This window comes from Paralichthys olivaceus, chromosome 16 (genome assembly GCF_024713975.1).
Source record: "Paralichthys olivaceus isolate ysfri-2021 chromosome 16, ASM2471397v2, whole genome shotgun sequence".
Lineage (NCBI taxonomy): Eukaryota > Metazoa > Chordata > Actinopteri > Pleuronectiformes > Paralichthyidae > Paralichthys > Paralichthys olivaceus.
The window spans coordinates 11782249-11801731 of NC_091108.1; the positions used below are offsets into that span (position 1 = coordinate 11782249).

Genomic DNA, 19483 nt, shown 5'->3' on the forward strand with positions numbered 1-19483 from the left:
AAAACACACTTTTACACTCTCACAAACACACGGCGCAGGTCATTAGGACTCCCGGCATGCCTGAGTGTGTGTGAGTGTTTTTATTTGAGTGTTTGTGAGTGTGTGTGTACGTGCGCACATAAACAGTGATGTGTACATGCATGTTTACCTATGTGTGGGTGGTTGTGCACAGAAACGTGCATGTGTCTGGTATCACCTCATTGACTCTGCTTTGAGACTTTTCTGCAAATTAACTTGTTTTATTGCTGTTGTGTTGTGAGTCGCTGCCTGCATTTTTAAGACAGTCAAGTATTCTGCAAGAAAACTGGTCTTTAGAGGACATAGACTTTGTTCCTTTTTTTAATGAGCCCAAAGGTTTTTTTTTTTTTTTAAATCAGGAATTACAATAAACCTAAAATATAAAAAGACATACAATAGCCCTAATTTGCAAGTTGTGAGGCAGAGATTTGGAGTTAAGTCATATACTCATCAAGTTGGACCTGAGTCAGACTGGAGACTTAACTTTTGACTCAAAAGTGAAAAAAAGACTTGCAACTCCTTTACAAATGACAGATCACCAACTAATCACCAATGGCTCATGCTTAGCCTTAGACTCTTTGACCGTTTTGTCTTAAAAATACTTGATACCTTACCCCAAGCCCAAAGATTAGAAATAAATTAAAAGTGCGTCAGTTAATTTCCTCAATCAACTGACATTCAGATTGTTCAGTCTCAGCACATCAACACTTTCCCCAGATCCACATCAACACCCAATCAAGTTGTAGCAGAGAACCACAAAGAACTAATGTCACATTACTTAGCGCCAGCTGGGAAAACAACGACCTGCTGTAAAAAATTATAAAGAATGGCAAAAGTGGATAATACTTGTGCAGTTACAAAGTTAATGCTCCGCTAGCATTAATTTAAGAGCTCAGTAACTTTGCCAGCTAGAAAGTGAAACAAGGTTGGAAACTTTATTTTGCAATCCATTGTGTTTACCACAAACACTACTGCTGCTCACTTGTGACAAAACAATGACTTGGAACTAAATCTGTCTTGTTTGCCCCCAGTGGCTCCACACGATCTACTCTGCCCGTCTTGACAAGAAACAGATATATTCACTTGGTTCTTAAAACCGCCTCAGGGGCCCTGGACATGATTCACCCTGTATACCAAAGTGAATGTACAGCATGATGAAAGCTTTGTACATACTATGAATAAATATGAATACATTATGAATATATTATGCTATAAAAAGACCTATTTTCGGATAAGCTTCAAAAATATTACAACACATGCAAAAGTGAAGATCAAAAGCTCACAGTCAGCCTGTGAGTCAGTGCTGACCCAGGTACGAAAAAGAAAGTTCTTAAAATAATTTGTCTTTATCTAAATATAGGTAGAAAAAATACAACCATGTACTTTATATCAACTCTATTTCAACCTTTGTGGTAAAGCTCAGGTGCAAACTGCTCTCTGCCAAAACACGTTTCATTCACAAACACACATGCACAGTCTGCGTAAGCCTACAGGGAGGCTAGCGATTGGCAGGAGATGCTAGCCCAGGTGTGAACAGGAAGTGTCATAGGGACCAGAGGAGATATGACCTCACACTGGTTTGGCTGAGAGCTAATTGTTCCCCAGGAATAGCTTGCTTTGTATGCTGGACTCCTGCGGCGGAACCTTGCTGAATAGGTTTTTATTTGGCAACAAAGAGGAGCAGCTCGTCTGTTGTTTGTGCCGCTGAGCTTGCTAATAATACAGGGTGTAAAAGGTGGGGACAGGATTATAGATTCTACTCAGCATTTTGATGTTGTTTAATACAGACAGTCTCCTTCAGGGCATTTTCTGGACAGTTGATAGAGCAGGTGAGGTTTGAAGTCTGAACCTCTTTGATGGTTAAACACTCAAGGGCCTTTTTTTCAGGTAGAGATTTAAAAACAATCACGTCAAAGCTTTGGCTGTGTTTCACATCACTGCTGCCTTATTATCATAAGCATCCAGATAAAATCTTCAGTTCCATTGCTATTTTTATTCCTTCCAAATCAAGAGAGACGTTCCATTCATATCCCATCACATCCCCGGGCTTATTCCATCGATATGCCAGTCAAGTTTGTAAGTAAAAGTTAATGTTGTCAGCGAAGAAGCAGTCAAGTTCAGAAGTAATTGTATGGTAAAACTTTTTTTGTTCTTCAGGCTCTAGCAGTTCAAAATAGTAATTGGACACTTGGCTATTAAATGTTTCGTGGGCAGCTGGGTGTTGTTTTGGTGTTAGGTCATTCAGAAAAAACCCTCACACATGGCTCAGATTGACTGAGAGTTGAGTGTTAATACAAATGATGATGAGGGTGACATACAACCTTGTAGACGAGGAGGAGAAGAAAATTCCATTATGAGTAAGAATGAAGAAGAATGCTCTCCATGAAGTTGGCATTCAGGTATCTTTGCCAACGATGAAGAGAAGACTTCAGGACCATGACCACAGAGGATTCACCACAATATGTAAACCCCTGTTGAGCTTCAAAAGCAGAAAAGCCAGGCTGCACTTCACAAAGACACACAAAGAAACTGATAGAGGTCTGGATCTCTACCAGTTCTGAAAGTGCATGGAGTGATGTAACAAAAATAAACCCCAAGGAAACAGCGAAGAAAAAGGAAAACCTCTAAAGCCATCACATGTTTTAAGCATTTATAGATACAAGTGGAACTGTAATACTGGTTTTTATTGATACGTTCACTGCTGACAAATAACATAAGTAATTCAGAGGTATAGATGAGCATGTGTGCTCAGATTCAGTCAAATGTATCTCCTTGGATGAAATTTCAGAATTTAGCAGAACACCAGAACTATTCAAGGCGAGAAGTTGGAAAATCCTCAACCAGCTGACTTGATCTCAGTCTGGCTGAGCAGCAGTCCATATAGTGAGGACCAGATTAAAGAGAGAGAGACCCCGTAACAAGCTGTAGCAGAGGGTGGCTGCAGCTAAACTCTGGGAGAGCATCACCAGGGATGATACAAAATGTCTGCTGTGTGTGTTTGAAAAACTTCAGGCATTCACTGACTGCAAAGAATTGCAAAAGATTTGGTTTCACGTAATGTGTATCTGTCAAATTACTTTTGAAACCCTTAAAAACTTTGCACAGTGTGTTTGAAGAGTTATATCTCCCGCAGTTCTTTTTACATTGACGAAAAAACCCACTCAAATTAAAGCTGAGACTTGAAACTTTAATGTACCCTAAATACATTACTTTATTTCAAATTGAATGTGCTGAAGCTCACAGCCTGAGGACCAAAAAATGTGTAATCAGCCTTGACTTTACATAAGAGCACAGTTCATAAAGATTTAGCTGACGTAACCACAAACCTTCGTGTCACTTGTCCTCATTTGAAGTTTTAGGAACAAGCAGACATGTGTAAGAAGGTATGTCGGGGTCCTCGGGTCCTGTACAGGATCCTATACTGTAATTAAGCTATGCCAGTGCCCTTAACTCCATGACCTCTTCTGCTGTGCCACTAACCAATCAGCGAGCAAGGCTGTTGTGGCAGACAAGGCCGAGGGAATCAGTGAAATTAAATTGCGCTGACGTGCAGTGATTTACATCACCATCGACCTCCTCCTCGAGCAACTTAATCACCTCTTTCCCTCTACTGCTTTTCTAATTTTTCCCTTCAATTCAAGGCACACCAATTACAGTGCCTGTGGTGTGATGCTGGATGTATGGTCGGGGGACACGCTGGTAATTGTGTAAACCCTGGATGTGGGTTCATTCTGGAGCAGTGTTGTGGAGGTTTCAGACAGAAGGAGGCTGTCCTCCCTCTCTGTTGGCTGCTCACCAAAAGTCAAGATTAATTAGACTCACAGGACAATGCTTTGACTGCTCTGGTCTTCCAAGGTGATGTCCACTAATTAACGTAAATACTATGATGACAGCGTGTTTTGTCTTTGACCCAGCATTCTTGTATTTGTATTTGCGTCACTTACTTATTACATACACATGGTTGCATAGTTTGAGAAATAGCCCAAAGGCACATGACAAGGCTAGGTAAGATGTGAGCGATCCTGATGACCTGACAAAAGATAGGATTGATTTTGGAACACTTGGCGGACTTCCATATCACTCTTTTTACTCACCATTTCATCTATCTAAGGAGCCACCCATCCATGCATCAATTCATCTATATTTCCCTTTGTCTCCTGCTGCTGTCCTCTTCTTTCCATTTCAAGGCTTTTCCCGCTGCAACACATATGCGCGTTGGAACGTCACGCTCAATGTAGATGTGACGAACGATGAGTCAAACTGTTGCAGCCGTGATGGGTCAGATGTTTTACTGTGAGTGAAAGTCAGAGATCTGGGCACTGGTCACTGTGGTTCAATGCACTGCATTTTGTGTCCAAAATTAGAGAGCAAGTGGCCAATAGGGAGGGTTGGGTGTGTGTGTGGATATGTTTGTGTGTGTCAAGTCTATAACAGCTTTCTATCATGCCAACCGGGCCCTAGAGACGAGGGCAGGTATGGGTCAAGAGTTTCTGCTTGTGCCTCAGCTGACGATGTGGAAAAGCTGTCATTGCCTTGCATGTCACGCAATATGTACTGTACGTTATGACTGAGTGGGCCTGTATGTATGTGGTGAGATGTATGTGTTTGTGTGCTGGGGTTCTGGATAAACACACATATGTCCCCTAGGTGTCTTTACCTGTGTGTGTGTGTGTGTGTTTTCGATTGTTTGTGTCACTGAGGCTGAGAGAGGTGGGGAGGCGAGGTCACACAGAGCCAGTAACAAAGCTCATCCGTCAAATCCCAGTGACCTGAGTGACATTCTCTCAGCTCCGCTCCAGTGCACGCACCACGCCGAATGCACTGTTGTTTCTGTCATTTGTCTGTTTTCTATTTGCATCCCCCATTCCACCCCTCTCTTTCTGGCTTCAGGCCCATGTACTTTTTTGGGCTTGTCTGTTGAACTTGCTGTGAAATATTTATGCACTGCACTGCGAGTTAAGGGGACAGGGTCTCAGAGTAAACAAGAAGTGTAATGGGAACGCGTCCATGTGAACCTGGCCAAAAAACAAACAAATGGACTTTCCTTCCTTTTTTCCCCCTGAGATTTCAGTTATAGTCAAACATAAACATAAAGTTCACAATAAATCACATGGCAATTTCACACTTTCCCGTCCATAATAATAGCTGCCTGCTTCAGTCTTTGTTATATCAAAATATTTCATTTCTTGGTGAAGAGAAGAACCACCAGATTCTCTTTGATGCAGTCTCCTGCAGTAATTCAACAACTAGGTTCACTGTAAGCTATTTCTGATGATCAAAAACAACTTCTACTACTGACAATCCAAAATAAATGTCTTGTGTTTGTATTTTAGTGTTGAAACAACAGAAAATCACGTTAATGTTTTCTCTGATATCTCCAAACGTTGACGGCTGGATCTGAATTATATCACTCGTAAGTGATCTGCAGAAGAAATATCCTGCTGTTTACAACTTTTCTCTTTTATCTTGATTTCTTTTTACTAGTAGAGCATCTACATAAGTTCAAACTCTCCTACACAGATCCTCACTTCCACAGCCTGAATTAAGTGTGAGTCACAAGTGCACTGACCAAGTATGATCCCCAGTCCGCTTCCCATTTAAGTACCAAACTGGAGATTCTGCTGCTGGGAATTTAACCCCATTAACACTCATTCAAAACTGCAGCAAAATCCTCAACATCACAACTCACCCTTCAGTTTTTAAATATATATTAGAGTTTTGAATTTGAAACCAATTAAGATGTTTGCTAATTTATTCATATGGTTGACTTTAATTTGCTCAGTCTCAAGATAAATGATGCTGCAGAAAATATCCAGGAATTGAAATGGATATGGAGGATGTTACAGGTTCTGGAAAAAAAGAAAGAACATTATCCATACTTGGTCCCTGCATCAGAGAGAGCCTCCACCCACATGACCCCACCTTGATTTATACCTTCTGTCATGTTTGCCAGAGGCAGTTTAAGGTGAGCATTGATTAGCCATCTGTGGCCGTTGGACTGCATTTGCATCGAAGCAGGATTCACAATGAAGTTGTTTGTGTACAATTCTCTGTTGGTGAGACTGTATCTCAATAAAAAAACATAATATACTGCAGTGTCACAAAATGAAGACTTTCTTTGTTGGTTAACCACAGAAGTTACTTATGATAAGGAAGTGTTAATTATATAAAAATAAATTTAAATATGTACTGATGTTTTGGTTTCTTCAAAACATTTTTAATAGATTTTCAACTACTTTCCTATTAGCAGCATTAGCAACAAAATTAGCATCAGCATTAAAAGACAAATTGGGTTTATTTAGTTCGACATTTTTTTCTCTTTGGAGAAATCATGAGAAGCAGGTTAAAGTTGAATTTGATGTTACCAGTAAATACAGTAGATATTTGGATGTGCAGATTCCTTGAGGGCCAATGATGTTTGGGAAAGGGGATATTTGATGGAGTAAGGACAAAACAATACAATGCTTAAAGCTGTGGTGAAGAAAAATATTTGTCCATAACCTAATTGTCACAGAATGACCAAAGTCACAGAAATTAGAAAGAGTAACTGGCCATAGGTGGGCCTAGTTACACCTGGGCCACTTTGCAAATGGAAAAGAGAAAGACACATATATTTAAATTGAAGGATAATTTGTAATATCTTTTAATGAAAATTTTAAAAAACTATATATATTCTGATGTGATATTAAAACCAACACCCTCAACCTCCTGGTCTCCATCACTAGAATAATTTAAAAAAAAATTATTTCGTGCTGCATTTGGATTTTACCTCCAACAGCAGCTGACATTATTTTTGAAACAGGATCATAAAGGTGCAGACACAAGGGTCATGGCAATATAAAGTGTACATATTTAAATCTTGATCGTGATTTGATTATCCAGCAGTAGAGCGGGAGGCTATTCTGGGTGTACAGAAATGTTTTGTTCCCCTCTGTTATCTTCCCACGAAGTAAATTCAAAAAATGAAACCATACTGCGTGGGAAGATCAATTTTGGGTTTATCTTTGGAATCCCTAAGTTAATCAAATCTAAAAAACAAAAAGGCCATACGGTTCAGTTTTTAAATCTATAGAAAACTAAACAAAACAAAGTCTTCCTTTTGAGTTGAGCATGACTTTTAATTTACGGTGAAAGACCAGTGTCTTTTTCTCCACCATCTTTTTTTTTTTTTTACTCTCTTCATCTATTTTTTCCCTCATCTCTTTGTGTCACTCTTCCTCTCTCGGCCTCTCCCTCCATCGCCTCCTCTCTTCCGCATTCTTTTCGGGCAGACATCCAGGGCAAGCCCTTGCTCTCAGGATTTCATAAAAAGGATGTTGATGGAGCACTCTCTTCGTCCTGAGTAAATGTGCTCAAGTCCATTTGAGGGTGCATTGTTTGGAAATGGATTACTGAAGTTGGAGGAGGTTACATATTTGACTTTCAGATGAAGGAGAAAGTTTATTTGGCATCTCTAGATATCTTCTGTGAAGTGAAAAGGCTGAAGACCAAACACTAGACTAGACTAAGTTGGTGATTATGGTACTTGAAAGGTGGATTTGCTCAGCCTACAGCAGCATGTCAGTGAAGGTATATTGCTCATTGACTCAATTCACACCTGGTAATCACATGGGGTCAGTGTCGCCCAAACACTTCCTGAGATCCGATCACTCAGGTGGTCAAATTTGTCCTTTGCCACATAAAGTCACAATGAATCAAATGTATTTTTAAGTTGACTATAAGCAGATTTTTTTTATTTCCAAATATCAAAACCGACCATCATGAAATTAGTTATATATATTTTTTTCAAATCTGTAAAGTCTTTCTTCAAATCAGAGTTGCACACTTTGCATTGATTCATTCAGCTCTCTCTCTCTCTCGGACACAGACTGGGTGATAACAACATATTTGGTCTTGTGAACAGAACTAACGTGATTATTTGCATATAGAGCAGGGGAGTGTGATCCAATCACAAGTGACCACAGGAGACCCATTCAGGACACATTTTCCTTCCAGATGTGGACAGATGTATGCAGAGTGGACCGCTTATGATCTGATCTCTCAGGATGTATGTTAGTACCAGGTCTGAACAGAACCAGTGGCAGAGGGCTAACCAAGTCATTGTAAAGACAGATGTTTCATATCCTTGCTACTTGTGTCGGTGTCTACAAACACACACATAGTCATCTCTCAGCCAAGGGACCACAACAGACACCACTAAGTACACACATTACCAGGCCGCCACATGTTTATCCCCAGTCGCTTAGACCTGGCTGTCACCGCGGCACAGTCATCTCACCGTGCTACTTCTTAACCTGACAGACCCAACACATCAGGGTGGCAGTCACACTCTAGCTGTACCGCTACAGCTGTCAAACCTGGTCACAACCTGTCAGCGACGGTCACAACCAGGTGGAACCAGTCACAAACCGTAACCTCATTTGGGCGACACACAGTGAAGACAACACCACACACCTGTGTCTCCTCAAGGTGTCGTGGATGTGTTGTCCATGTGGATGACATGGGAAGCAACACAAAGAAAAAATAGTGATATATGGGACTTGTGACTGGACTGTCGCTGTCCAATCAGATTCAGGTGTAAAGACAAGGTCAAAATATATATATTGTGTTTACATGAGCATCACTCACAATGTTGTAAGTGTGAGTGCTGATTTGTTTCCACTCTCTATCCGTATCTTCACTGTGTGTGATCTCACTACTCACAGAATCTTTTGACAGATTTTATTCACACTTTCCAATTTTTTCTTTCTGGGGTAAATATGATATTTAATTAGTCTTAAAACTCAGAAACAAAATGCCTGTGCATGTGACACGAGTGCAAATCAGCAAACGAGATGTGAGCAGGAAAGCTTCCCAGGGTTTCTGCTCCGTGTGCAATAATGCAGTCATGCAAACAGGTGGGGGTGCAAGCTCTGTGTGACACAACAAACACTGTAGTCAATAAAAATCAGCCTTATACCAGAATTCAAACTATGCATCTTCCAAACCATACACACTTTATACTCAGTCAACCAGCATAGCCACTTGTACAAGCATTATAATTAGCATGCACTTAGTTGCAAAGTAGTTACAGTGAACAAGAGCACAACCTGCTGAGGTCAATTTCATGGAGGAGATGTTCATGACGTTTGAAATGATCAAACCGCTAAAAGACCAGATGCGGTTAAAACCTGTTCAAGATTAGATGTCAGAAGAACAATTGAGTCAACGCTATCCTCCTCCGACACCATGCTGCTCCATCCTTCCCACTCACGCTTCCACAGCCATCTACAATCACAACGTTGTAATTATTCGTGACATTTCCATTACAAGTAGTCTCCCATAAAATTCCACCTGCGGCAGCATTAGCCCAAAAAACAGACCTGACAACCCTGACGCAAGAGTCTGTGACAAGTAACCGAGCATATTAGGCATTAGTGAGCACGTAGGAAGGGTTAAGTCTGTCGTACTCAGTGTTCTGTGCACTTGTATCATGTGCATATGCCTGATTCTTATACATGCAGGTTTTGAGACTTGAACACAATTGGAAAAAGGGGGAAATATATTTTTCGCTATCGTGACACATTTATTTAAAGTTTTCATGCTCTCATGAGCACTCAATTTTCAATCATTGTGACAACACTTTTCAAGCAGAAAATAGACCCATCCAGTGTCTCTGGAAAATAAGGCACTGTAAACCACTTTATTTGCAATGAGGAGAGTTGTCTGAAGTATCACTTGATGTCATTCATGGTTACTCCTTTCAAGGTTCTGCAGCTGCAGTGGCTGCATGTGCTTCAGCTCGGTTCATCCACACAAATTCTCAGTAAACTGTCCAGGAATATAGAAGTGTGTGAATTCTGTTTCGGGGGCATTATTTTAGTTCAAGGCAAACAGAAAACAGCCTGTTCCTTTTTCAGTAGCCAGCAATATACCACATCCAAACAGCACTCCCCATGCTCCGAGGCTTCACAAAGCACTCGCGCCTTTGTGTTGACATTAGGTCTGTTTTAATTCCCATCATGGCTTCTACTACCCCAATTCATTCCTCGTGGTATTAATGCTCTTTTTACTGACAAAAAAAAAAAAAGGGGCCAATGCTTTTTATTATGTTTTTTCCTCCTTCCCTTTATGCATGAGCTGTTCAGCACTTCATGTTATTAAAGCAGGATTTTGGCAGAGTTATCACTGGCCCACAGCAGTAATTACTAAAGGTTTGCATAGCTGCCTCTGACACTCCCGTCTTGGAAATGTATTACTAAAATCTGTCTCAGGCACACAGGGAGCTTCTTGTGAAGCCTGTATCTTGCCCGGGCCATTTCAGCGACACTCAGTTCATATCCCAACAGGGTCCTGGGGCGTGAGACCAGATGCACAGAGCAAAGAAGGGAGTAAGCAAGTGATGATAAAGAGAGGCTGTAACAGCGTTTTTGCTTGTGATGTCCTGCATTTATTTCCTCATTTTTCATCTTCCGTATGTTAGTCCAAACTAAATAATTGACCTGAAGCGTCGCCCCTGACAGAGTGACGGATAAAGGTGGATTGTCCTTTTATATTTTTATAGAGAAGACATTTGGCTTGTATCTGTGTAGCTCAATTGCTCTTAGACAAAAGAAGGGATGAGATAAAGTGTCCTGGGGTCTCAGTATAGATGATTCAGATATGGACTTGTCTGAAATATGAGAGAGGCATTGAAGTCACTGGGGCGCAGATAGCCTTTATTCCACTATTGATCTCTTCCTCCCCATATTTCTTTCACTTTCTCCGTCTGTCCCACCTCTGTGTAATTCCTCCACCGCTCCCTGTCTTTTTTCTTCCACCGGCTGCTGCGCTCAACAAGAGATGAGTGTTGCCTCTGCGTCTTTGAGTGTCCTGACAGCAGTCTCCATCCAGGGTCAGATGTTAAATCTCTTTTCAGGGTCAGCAGCCTCTCAAAGGTCAAACCCTGAAGGGCTGCTCATTAATGGGCTCAGCCTCTCCACCTCTGCACTGCCACACAGCACTGACCTCTGGAACCTACTTACTGTACACACACGCACAGGAAGCACACGAGTGAGGCTGTTTATGATTACTCTTGTCCAGCATTGCCAACATCAGCCTGCAGGATAGAAACACCAAACACAAGCATTTTTCTGTATCTTATTCTCTTCACTTATCACTTGTTTCTCTCTGTTAATGCTTTTTTTTTTTTTTTTTTCAACCCCCCCCCCCACTCTCGAGATGGGAGCAGGGAAAAGGGTGGTCTGTGTAGGTTTGGCGACTGTTTCCAACAGCAGCTTATCTGCAAATGCTCAGGTTCAGCTAATTGGCATTATTAAACTGGTGGCGAGCTCCACTCAGATAAACAGGGTGGTGCTATGGGGGATAGCGAGGCACAAACAGAAATTCTTATGCGTATCTGTTTGTGTGCACAGGCGTGCACGTGCAGTCATCTATGTTGATGCCTGTGCATATGTTCCCAAGTGTGTCTATAAATGCGTGCGAGTGTGTGTGGAATTTTAAACAAGCAGCTGTCAATTTCAATCAACAGGGCGCGTGGCATGCCTGAGGCCCAGGTAGCCCAATTACAGGCAGACACGCTCGAAGTACTAGCAGAAGCACAGGCCTATCTTCCTTTATTCAAACAGGGCTGTGGGAGAGGAGACACTAAATGTAATATTGGTCGACGTGTGAAGGGCGAACACTGTTGGGAGCTGCTGCTGAGACAGAGGCAGAATCGCGCGTGTGTCTCTGCTGCTGGAGGATTGATTCGCTGGGTGGATGAGGGGCTAAATGGTTAGACGGGAGGAGGAAGGCATTCTGCAGCAGTGTCGTGGGTAATAGCCAACTTTAATGTGGCACCAGTGAAAGGGAATTTGGCTATAAACTGTTTTAGATCTCAGGAATTTCTCCCATTTGACCTTCTGTGCCTCTTTTCTCTGTATAGGGAGGGAAGATCCCAGTGAGGTGGACGGCGCCAGAGGCCATTGCTTACAGGAAGTTCACCTCAGCCAGTGACGTGTGGAGCTACGGCATCGTCATGTGGGAAGTGATGTCGTTTGGAGAGAGGCCTTACTGGGACATGTCCAACCAAGATGTAAGTGTCCAAAAGAATAAAATGCTGTCAGTATTTTCTAAATGAGATTCAATCAATATTGGGGTGGAAGTTATAGTGATTCATCAATTATGAAAATGGAGATAGTGAGAAAGTTGTAACTGTTAGGAATGTGTTGACCTTTTTATTTATACTCAGAAATGCAGCACGGCATCACCACTTATGAAGTAGCTTTTTGCCCGGGAGTTCAAGTGCCCGTTTCATTAGATCTTTCAGGAAGATCATAAAAATGAACATTTGGGGGTTGGGGTTTATCACTTTTCTCATCTGAATCAGAATCAACCGCATCATTAATAGAACAGCAGTTCCTATAGGGATGTGGTTATAGTCGTGTTTCAGCCCTTTGATAAACAATCAAAGATGAAAAAAGAAAGTAAAGTATCTTTATTGGCCATAATTAGAAATTGGTTTGTAGCCAGAATATAGAAAAATGCACGTACTAAGACACTAAAGTGCAGAAGTCAAATAAGCACAGTAAATGATCTGCCATTTAACAATTAAATGAAGGAAGGAAATCCTATATTTTTTTTTGCCCTCATAATGGAAACCCTGAGGGTAACTACTAGAAACTTTCCTCAGAGGCTGATCTTGGCATTATAAAATAAACAAAGCCTTTCTGAACACCAGTCAGATTAACATTACAAGCAACCAGGCAGAACATCACATAATATTCAATAAAACTTCAGTAAAGAGTCACCACCTCAGAGGAGACATGTAAAGAACAGGTTTTTCTCCACCAGCTGAATAACAGCATATTTGATAAGTCAGTTCAGGGCCAGGAGTCTTTCTCAATCTGATGACCACATCTTTAGTTTAAACACATCTAATAAAAAAAGCACAAATTACACAAATATACAAAAAGATCAACCACAGGCTCATGATGTTGCTCCTCCCTTTCAAGTAAAATGATAATGTGTTTGTCAGTGGCTCCTGTGACAGGCAATAATGTACAAGATGTAGAAAAGGCAAGAATCCCTGTATTCACTGAGTCCCATGTAATCCATCCACGTTAGCATTGCGGCTATCAATTATTTTAGTAATTGACTATCTATTGATTATTCCATTGATTAGTCGAGTAATGACTTAAGCCTTATTGAATAACAATAGTAAATATCCAAAAGAGGAAAAAAGTCCTGTCTCAACTAACTTTTTTAAAATCCAACATTTTATCAGTTAAATTGAATCCAAACTAAAACCATTTAGTGCATTTAAGTGGCGTCTGGTTTTCTGAATATTAATGTTGAACACAGCTTTAAGCACAACACAAGAGTGAGGCTGCACACAGCTGGATGTTCATGTGAAATAAGGTGACCACTGAGCAGCCAGTAGTTATATGGATAAAACTAAATCTCTAATGTAACTGAGTAATTCAGGGCCAGAATAAAGGAAGGTGTTCTCATTAAGTAATTTCTTGTGATGACAAGTTTATAAATATCTCTTGGTTTATGTGGGAGGGAAAATATAGTATTCAGACTCTTGTAATATTATTACAAATATAAAATAAACTCTGAATATCGCCTTCTCTGTCTCGACTCACTCAGATTCTGGCTGACTTAGGTCCACACAACGTATAAAACTTTAGTAAAAAATAATAAAAAGCTTTGACTATAGGAACCTGCTGCCAGTCGCCACACAAGCCCCCCCCCCCCCCCCTTTATGGATAACTCATAAGAGCGGAAGCTGCAATAAATCACACATTGTTTATCAGTCCCCATCTCATAGCATCATCACTGAAGATGTCCTTGACTTTGACTTTGAATGCAGTCTCACACTAGCCCCTTTCCTTCCTGGCCGGCTTTTGAGAGCAATGAATGATTGCCGAGAGCTCTGCTTTGTTCCCCATGTCCGTTTGGATAAGGTCCACACGCACATATACACACAGAGACTCACACAAACACACACAACCATTGGATATAGTCCCATATTATGAGGTTTCTCCCTAAGCTCCCTTCGTGAGACAACTAGCCAGCCATCAGGCCTCTATGGACCCTACTCCACAAGGAGCGTCCAACCCAGCAGATGTTGCCTCAGTGGGCCAGCAGCATACACTGCCTGTTGAGACTAATGCAGGGAGGAGGACTGGCACCACTCAGCGTGTCCGGCTGCTCAGTCCACGCACACATGCACAATTTTAAAACACAAACACACACACTCCTCGCTATGCACCATTTGTCAAGATTCTGCTGAGTTGCATTCAACTCTGGGGTGGAGTTGCCAACCTATAGGGCAGCCTCTAATTTTTAAAGATAGTATCTTTTACACTTGAATTCACACCTCACCTTTATCTCACGACTATGCATTTTTAAGAAGGCTTGCATCTATAGAGAGTTTGGAAATACAGTAGGTAAAAGCTGGTTTAATTCAGTGTGTAATAAAGCAATCCCTAGTCTGTAAAGTCAAATAACTCCGCTTTATCTATATATATATATATAGATATATATATAGATATGTGTATCTATGTGTAAAACAGGTGTTAGTGGTAGTGAGTGGTGCATTGAGTAGCTGTACTTTACAGTGTGACTGTAGGTCTATGCAACCTGCTAGTGACTTTACTTCAGTGACCCACCCTCTGTCCTACTCTGTCCTTGCTCCCTCCTCGAAGACTGACATGTCATTGGCTGGAGTCAAGTAAAAGGGCACATCACCTTGAATGCTGTCGGTCGAGTGACCAACAGAGTGTGAGTGTGTGTGTGTGTGTGTGTGTGTGTGTGTGGGGGGGGGGGGGGGGGGGGGGCGGGGGGGGGGGGGGGGCGGCACGGCTGAGTGTGTCAGATTACAAGGTGGATGCACTCAATATCGATAAATGTCACTAAACCCAGTCAGATTCTTATTTCATTTTTGATGAGTTGAATCATCGACAGCCAGCGCGCCCATAGAAACACACTATCAGTGACAGTTATTAGATGTAATTACTGTATGACTTCGCCCTTCCTCCCTTAGGTGATTAATGCCATCGAGCAGGACTACCGTCTGCCACCGCCCATGGACTGCCCCAGCGCCCTGCACCAGCTGATGCTCGACTGCTGGCAGAAGGACCGCAATGTGCGACCCCGCTTCACCGACATCGTCAGCACCCTGGACAAGATGATCCGTAACCCCACCAGCCTCAAAGCTGTGGCCAACATCCCTGCAGTGTGAGTAAAAAAATCACACCCTGTCAACACTTCTTACATATTCACACTGAAGTGGACATTAAGTACACACAAGTATCCTTTTCATCTGTATGTGTGTATATATATATATATATATATATATATATAAACACAGTATTTACAGGCAGTATTACACGCTTTGATTTTTCATCCTCTCATTAAATAATCATGAATGTTTTACTGCTGATTGCAAAACATGACATTTTTCTCCCTTCCTCATCCTAATATTGGCTTCTTCCACATTTTGTGGTCTCACATAAATTATTCTTATCCCACAATGAAAGAGCATAAACACGCTTGGTTTTTTGGAGAAATTACAACTTACAGAAACATTATCGTTATTTTGTTGAGGCACAATTGCCATTGATTTGTTTTGAATCTCACTGGGCACATTCATGCCAGTTTTTCCACACCTTGTTTTGGACGATTTCTTTTACCCTCGGTCAAAGATCTTCTCAAGCTTGGCCAGATTGGACGTGGACTGCACGCTTCAGGTTTCTTCACAGATTTTTTCAATTCAATTTTCAGGCTTTGGCCAGGCCCACTGAGGGTCATTCAGAGACTTGTCCTGAAGCCACTTGTTTTGGCTGTGTTCTTTGGGTGGCTGCCATGCTGTTAAGGGAACTTTCTGGACTCATGTGGGTTTGAGTTTGTGAAATGGAGCAGGTTTTTTTTTCTTCACGGTCCCCTCTGTATTTAGCTCAGTTTGCTGTTTCTTTGTTACCAGTTTCATAGTATCTGACACTGTGAAGTATCACCACAGCACGCTTCATTGTAGGGATAGGATTGCCCAGGTAATGAGTGGTGTCTTTGTTCTTGCTTGCTGCAGCACTTGGCTTTCTGACCAAGGAATGAAGGTTTATACCCATAATATAGGAGAATATCTTCTCTTTATCACATGTAAGTTTATTTATATATATAAGCTGCTCTCAGACATGCACTGGACTCTGCGGAGAAGGTGCATGTGTGAATGCAAAGGACTTTAGGACTTTATCCTCCTGGCCTTTTGATGTAAGTAAAGTCTGTAGAAATCCAGGAGAATCTGATGTGAGAGCACAGCAGGGGATCCCCCGCTGGAGTCAACACAAGCAAGTGGGGGGTTTGATGGCGCTTCTAACATGTGACAGACACAAAAAAAAATGTCCTGGTGAAAAAGCAGGTACACGTTAAATCACAGACAAAGATTTGTAGAGAGTTTGTGGTGACAAGAGCTGACAATGATGTCACGTGATCTACGATAATACGTCACTTCCTGCCTCTGTCTGCTGCACACGGCTGCTCCATCTCTCACCTGAATAACACATACGATTTGATGCTGTTGTGAACTTGTTATAGTGTAAAAGACAAACTCTGGGTAAACAGCTGTAGCCAATTCTCCGGATTTTACCCAGAGGTAATTTCTTAAAAAGGACTATATAAGTTTAAATATCAATAGAATTGTATTGATCCATTGATCAGGTTGGAATACTTTCCAAAGCCAGGCTTCATACTGTACACACACACATGCTCACTTTCTCCCTCTCCATCTTGCATCCTCTCACTCAAACACCCAAGCAAGCACCATAACCACAGTTACTCCCCTCCTCTAAAAATCCCCTTTCTTTAATATTGCATCAAAGCAGCTGCACTATATCTCAGCTTACCCCCGTTCTTCTCTGGCTCACTCTCCCTCTGTCTTTCTCTCTCCCTCCCCTGCAGGCCTTCTCAGCCACTGTTGGACAGATCCATACCTGACTTCAACACCTTCAGCTCAGTCGAGGACTGGCTCACCGCCATAAAGATGAGCCAGTACAGAGACAACTTCCTCAACTCAGGCTTTACCTCCCTGCAGCTGGTGGCTCAAATGACCTCAGAGTGAGTTCACCCGCTTGTGTGCGAATGAAGATTTTCCAAACCCATATGGCACTTGATGGGCACACTTATATAAAATGACCTGACATCAAGTGCATTTATTTTTGGCATGAATATGCCCAGCGACTCAAGTCTCTGAATGATAGCATCAAAGTAGTGCCTGTATGGGTAATGCATTAAAATATGACTCATCATTATGGAAAATAACAGAGTGGTGTTGGTGCCAATATTTCCAACTGTGCTATGAACTGTTTTCCAAAAATATGGCTCTGGATCTAAAGGCTTTAAATAAATGTTTTAAGAGGGCATATTTATTCACTGCTGCTTATGTGGAGTATTTTAAAAGGTTGGGTCATGAAAGCAGTTCTCCATGTACTCGTAGCACCAATCGACACAAATAGTGCTCTCCATTTATTTTAATTAACAATGTTGCTTGGAGTAGAAATGTGTGCGAAAATGTAAAACCATTCTAACATATTTTATTAAAAAGGTATGCTTGGGGCTTGGTGGCATTTATGCAGTCTCTTTGCAATGCAAAGCAACATGCATTACTAAATCCTGTCTCAAGTGAGAGAATTTGTTTTGTCAATTTGTGTTTTCATTCATTTCAGCTTTCCATCTGGAAATTGTGCATTTCTATACAGTACAGTGATGTTAGGAGTGTAAACATTCCAGGAATCTTGTGTAATCTTTCATACTCAAGTAGTTCATCTTTAATATTATGGAAATCCCTTCATCTATTCCTGCTTTTCAATTTTCTGTCTCTGTGCTTCTTTCTCTCTACAGGGATCTGCTGAGAATAGGAGTGACCCTGGCAGGCCACCAGAAGAAGATCCTCAGTAATATCCAGTCCATGAGGGTGCAGATGAGCCAGGCGCCCATCACCATGGCATGACTACAGGGGGCGCCGTGCCACGGGACGGGCAGCATTCGCAGGACCAACAACAATGGCAGCCCTCGAATGACCCCCGATCCATCGGAACGCGCCAGAGTCGAGACTATTGTCTTAATCTAATTCACTACCATGACAACAGGAGACCAGGGTCTACACTACCACATGGTTAACAGCTATCACACTTCATGCAATCCACACCAGGAGTTCAGGGTCCAGACTTGATACTGTTCCTCTTGTCCACGGACAGGAAGATAGATGTCACTTGCTTTGGTTACGAACAGCCATTCATGTCATTGTGAACCAAAATAACACAACAACAATCAAGACATCAACACAGGGACTCACTCACAATTTCAGACTGTACGATGAACTGAGTGCTGTTGTACTTCCATATTATCTGGACTAAAAGATGTTCAAACTGTAAACAGAAGCGTGAGACACTTTGAAACAACGTGTGACATGTGATTTTTTTCCATACTGTCGTCAATGTGTGCAATGAAGATGCCTTGACCTGGCCAGAAATAAGAAAAAAGCAATTACCAGTAGGAATAATAGGAGGGCGGAGAATACAGGGATGTACAGAGGAGGTCCATCGTCAACTTTCATATCATCTTTTGCTTGTTAGAAAGACTTGAAAATTTGAAAACTGAAATGGTGAAAAATGCAGAGCTTAGTTATATTTCGGTCTTGGACGATCTGTTTGTTTTTTGGTTTGTTTTTATCACTATAGCAAGATGCCGTCCACTTGTATTTTAACTTTAACACTACCTGTGGAGTCCTGGGTGGAAGGCCTTGCCAAAGGACTTCTTAGCCAGCCCCACCCAGATTCAGAGAATATAAATATGTTTATCTCTTGCTAAATATGATTATATCTTTCATAATTAACCTTCATATTGAAGGTGATATATATGAATATGTATGTACAGAACTCTCTGCTTGCATTTTTGGCAAAGACATGTTTGTTGATTAGATTGTTATGATTAGACACATGAAATGTGTAGATTCCCATGGTGCCCTGGTTCCCCTCCGGACGACTGAATAACGGATACTGGCTTGTGTGTCTCCCTGTTCCAGGGGGACGAGGACAATCCTGACTGAATCTTAACTGAACGGAATCATGGGTGAATAATTGGTATTGTAGATCTATATGAAAATTGCTGTAGGCGTTTAAATAATTGACAAAATATGCGTTTATTGGAGATCATGTTAAATGTGGGTGTACACATGCTGTTTCTTGCTGGTGAGCACTTACTTGTACAGATATGGTTTATGTTTTGTTTTCTTTTTGATCTGTTGTTGTTTGTGTTGGGAGTGTTCAGCACCATCCAGAGGGAAAGGAAACTCCAAGAACTGACTGGTTCAAATCTATGGTAAGTACCTGCTGATCACACAGGAAAAAAACACTATACATACCATAAAAGAAATCGCTCTGTAAGTGGTGGATTTTATTTCAGGCAAATCCAGTTAGTCTTTCTCACGAGCACTGCAAATGTC

General features: G+C 41.5%; 1 protein-coding gene across 4 annotated transcripts in view; it reads left to right on the top strand.

The window, feature by feature from the left end:
• Window positions 1–19483, top strand: part of LOC109646353 (ephrin type-B receptor 1-B) — a 149698-nt gene that overhangs the window by 127615 nt on the left and 2600 nt on the right. For all 4 annotated transcript variants that reach the window (XM_069511283.1, XM_069511285.1, XM_069511284.1 and 1 more), the window contains 4 exons: window positions 11924–12073; window positions 15032–15225; window positions 16942–17097; window positions 17881–19359. In XM_069511283.1, the coding sequence (XP_069367384.1) occupies window positions 11924–12073; window positions 15032–15225; window positions 16942–17097; window positions 17881–17989 (609 nt within the window). In that variant the 3' untranslated portion in view covers window positions 17990–19359. The remainder of the gene's footprint in view (window positions 1–11923; window positions 12074–15031; window positions 15226–16941; window positions 17098–17880; window positions 19360–19483) is intronic.